The sequence below is a fragment of the Aspergillus welwitschiae genome (genome assembly GCF_003344945.1).
Source record: "Aspergillus welwitschiae strain CBS 139.54b unplaced genomic scaffold BDQ94scaffold_84, whole genome shotgun sequence".
NCBI lineage: Eukaryota > Fungi > Ascomycota > Eurotiomycetes > Eurotiales > Aspergillaceae > Aspergillus > Aspergillus welwitschiae.
Genome location: NW_020798778.1, coordinates 36,950 through 40,650, shown reverse-complemented (window position 1 = coordinate 40,650; position 3,701 = coordinate 36,950). Strand labels below are relative to the sequence as shown.

Here is a 3,701-nt window from a genome sequence, read left to right as displayed (position 1 = left end):
TACGAGGCGCGGCTTGAAGTTCAGAGGCTTGAAGGAGGATTGTGGTCACAGAACCATGCAGGGTCGATGTGGGTTCTGCCGCAGACACTTCAAGAACTCTACAACTTACGACAGCTATGTCGACTTCAATCCAACGCCCTGGCCCGAGCTAGACAATTGGTCGAGAGTGAGCGGAATATACCTCTGAAAGAGTTAATGGAAAATATAGAGGCACCCAAATGTGACCGGTGTGGAACAAAGGCACCAGACATGGTCCTTGCTCTATGTTTCCATCGCTTATGTCGGGATTGTGATGGAGCTGGAATACCAGGCGCTTCCGACGAAATGTTTCAAACCTGCAAGATCTGCTCTCTCTATGGTTTCCAGCGGCCCCGGAGCACTTGATGTATTAGCTACTGCTGTTGAGGTCGCTGCGTTGACCGGAAGTGACATTGCCCTGCGGAAAGCGATGCTTACGAGCGTGAAAGCAAACAAGAAGCGGTGGATGTGGGAAGATCAATAACGGAGGATCATTAAGGTACTATGTTGTAGAAAGTACAGAATTGTGTTTTTGTAGTCCAGAATTCGATGCTACTCTTCATTGCATATGCTTTGATTTCTTTAAACCATAATAAGGGTCATTCACGTTAGCGAGAGAGGAGATGCAGAAAATAGGGGATTGCCATAGGTAACAATACTGAGATCTACATTGCTTGTGAGCAAGAAAAATCGACAATATTTGAATCTGACATTGCGAAGATTTCAATTGAGGGCTAGGAGACCCATTCGCATATTCAGTGGTTTCCCCGTTATGCTTCTCGGCTAATTCATCAGAAAGTTTTCGTATTGCCGCTGTACGATGTTTTTTCGCTGATCTGCCCACGTTCGTTGCAACTTGGGTAAGCGCGTGAAAATCTGCAAGAGGGGAAAATAAGAACAAGGAGCGGAAGTGTCTATCTCCCTAATGTGTGCGGCTCGCGGGCAGGCCTTGATCAATCTGACGGAGGTGTTCTCCCAAGGGGAGGTCCTTCACTCATGTTGCCATTCTTTGCTAATCTTGTTGCGAATATGTTTTTCCTCGTGAGAAAGAAGGCGTCGGAAGGGGTGCTTCTTTTCCAGGCCAGCTGCCTCCTCAGCCAAACGGGCCGCGGTGTCATTGCCGGGGTCGCCACAGGGTCCCGGGACCCATTGGAAGCGCAGTGGAATTTCACGCGGTTTCAGCTCTCCCGCCGACTGGTGGATGGCCTGGATAATGCGCTGGTTGGACTTGTTCCACGAGTTCGCGATCACCTGCAGTGCCGACATGCTATCGCTGAGGATGGTGGCTGGGCCTCGGGTCGTTGTTGCAGCAGCTGGACTTTTCTGTGCTAGATGGAATACCAGCCCGATGGCGTAGTAGATTGCCAAGAGCTCTGCCGCATATACTGACCAGTATTCCATTGAATGGCACTGATTCGATGAGATCCTCTAATCTGATGATTGTGGTCCAGGGCTACTGCTGCTGGGCCCAGAAAGTGCTTCAGTTTAGTCTCAAAAGGGTTTGATTTCGAATGTCCAGGGCAATGGAAATCAAACCTTTTTGGGAATAGTAGACACTAGTCAAGTCTTGAAAAGTACAATCTCCTTGAAAAATCCGAATTGTGTTTGCACACTCAGTTCTAATGGTACAACGTGATTTGTGAGGTAATATGTCCTGGCGAATTATTCGATGAGCAACCTGGTCACTGACTTTCTGTTTTGTGTATGTACCAATCTTCTTGGATACATAACTTCTGCCGCAGAAGATGAACAATTCGAGAGGACCCTTCGTATCCGATAGATTCGTAGAGGTAAAAGACCAAGGCATCTTTTAGCAATTCCATTATTTTGCTGTCTCATGCCTCTGGCTCTTTGTTTCGCTATTTGCTTGCACTCTTTTGAAGGCTTTCACTGAGAACATTTGCTTTGTAGTGTTAGTCTGGAATTGAGCTGTAAGGCGAGCTAATTCTACCTTTCCATTGGTCTCCCCGTCCTTCGGACTTTGCTACTAGTCTAATTCCCGGGCAAGGCTACCATGGCTTGAAACAGCGTACTGGTATCTCTTTAAAATACATCGCGTATTGGTGTCTAATCAATAGATATACGCTCCCGCGGCCCCCATCATTAAATCTCCTGTCCACACCCACAAATTCTCACCTAGTTGGAGCCACTGGCTTATGGACTCACCGTTCGGCAATTCTTTCCCATCATGCACATCGACTTGAGAAACCAAAGACAGCTCAATACTCTGGTGAAGGTCATAAGAGAGTCAAAAATTAAGTTTCTGTGTCCTAAATGCTTCCGAGGCTTTGCTATCCCATCCACTCTATACCGGCATTTCCGACAGAAGAGAGATGAAATCCATAAAGGTCTTGACTTGGGCAGACACGATTCCAGCTTGTTCCTATACTGCTACCGAACTTGTATGGGACCTTCGATAACCGCTACTAACCTACCATGCGCGCCAAGATGCTTTGAACTCTCTTACATCATTGAACATTATGGAGAAGAGACAGAGACCCTGGACAGCCTGAACCCTGGTCATGGTATGCATTATATATATATTAGCTCTGTTGAAGAATCACGTACTGAAACAGCACCCTCCTAGACCAAGCTTACATACCCAAATCTTACACGGTCCCCCCCAACTTCGTTGTCCCGGTCTACTATGATGACCAGCCACGTGGCTACGACCAGAAAGACACGACGATACGTATGTTATCCGGTAAAGATTCGATAGATGCTTGGGTGACCACCAGTCTACTAACATTACCAAAAAGATTACCGAGAAGATTACCGAGAAGATTACCGAGAAGATTACCGAGAAGTCTCTGAAATGCGAGTCCGACACCTGCAAATACTCCGTGATGAAGACGTGGAAATTGGGATTCGTGCATTTCTACCCCAAGTGGACGATTGGCTAAGTGGAACACTGCCTCTCCCGAAGAAAAACTCCCATGACCTTGGTATTATTACTCCATCAGTGGATGTTGATAGGCAATTGATCCCGGTTCGAGACCTGCTATACAAAGGGGTAAGGCTCTATGACGAGGTTAATGAGCGTCCATTGATAATATGAATAGTACGGGTCATTCGCCCTCATACGCACGTCTCGAGATATTCTGTCCCCTCAAAACATCTCCAAGGCTGTCTATACTGTGCTAAGGGTGGACGGGCCAGGCTTGATTGGCACCCAAAAAGTGGCTGTAGGCGAGTCTATCTTGGTCAAAAACCAGGTCATCTTAACTGCTGGTTTGATCCTCCTCATCAGTCTCTCCCCAACCATGGTAGTTGGACGAACAGCTTAGCAGAGGCATATGGTCGCAGTGTATTTTAGCAGAAATTATACGGATTGTTTGTACTATGGACGCAGTGGCCAAACTGGGAAGGCTTCGACCTGTTTGGTCACTATTAATGACCATCGTATTTAGAAAATTTTTTTTGGTCGATATTTTTGCACATTACCAGAGAATACATGGGAAGGTGCGTATAGAGGAGAGATATGCACCAATATTCACTAGTACTTCCCAACTTAGTAGATTAAATGTACGAAGATGATATTCTCAGTTATATAGTAAACGCTACCACGAATAAGTTGAGAAAGTTGTCTCTCTATCGTGAAGCAGTAACATCTTGAACATCTTTCAACTAATCCAATGGATACGGATCAGCCATAGAACGTGTCAAAGCTCAATAACTGTCTT

The 3,701-nt window shown here is 46.2% G+C and overlaps 2 protein-coding genes across 2 annotated transcripts; both read left to right on the top strand.

Annotated features, from left to right (window-relative positions):
- Positions 1-527, top strand: BDQ94DRAFT_127330 (uncharacterized protein). The gene has a single exon (XM_026763890.1). It carries the CDS (start codon positions 67-69, stop codon positions 382-384), a length of 318 nt encoding a protein of 105 aa, XP_026619844.1. The 5' UTR covers positions 1-66; the 3' UTR covers positions 385-527.
- A 1,895-nt stretch (positions 528-2,422) lies between these two features.
- On the top strand, positions 2,423-3,305 carry BDQ94DRAFT_164172 (uncharacterized protein; the record flags this gene model as incomplete). Its single annotated transcript, XM_026769932.1, has 4 exons — positions 2,423-2,543; positions 2,606-2,710; positions 2,802-3,031; positions 3,081-3,305. The coding sequence occupies 4 exons, from the start codon at positions 2,423-2,425 to the stop codon at positions 3,303-3,305; spliced, it is 681 nt and encodes a 226-aa protein (XP_026619843.1).
- Positions 3,306-3,701: the final 396 nt, after the last annotated feature.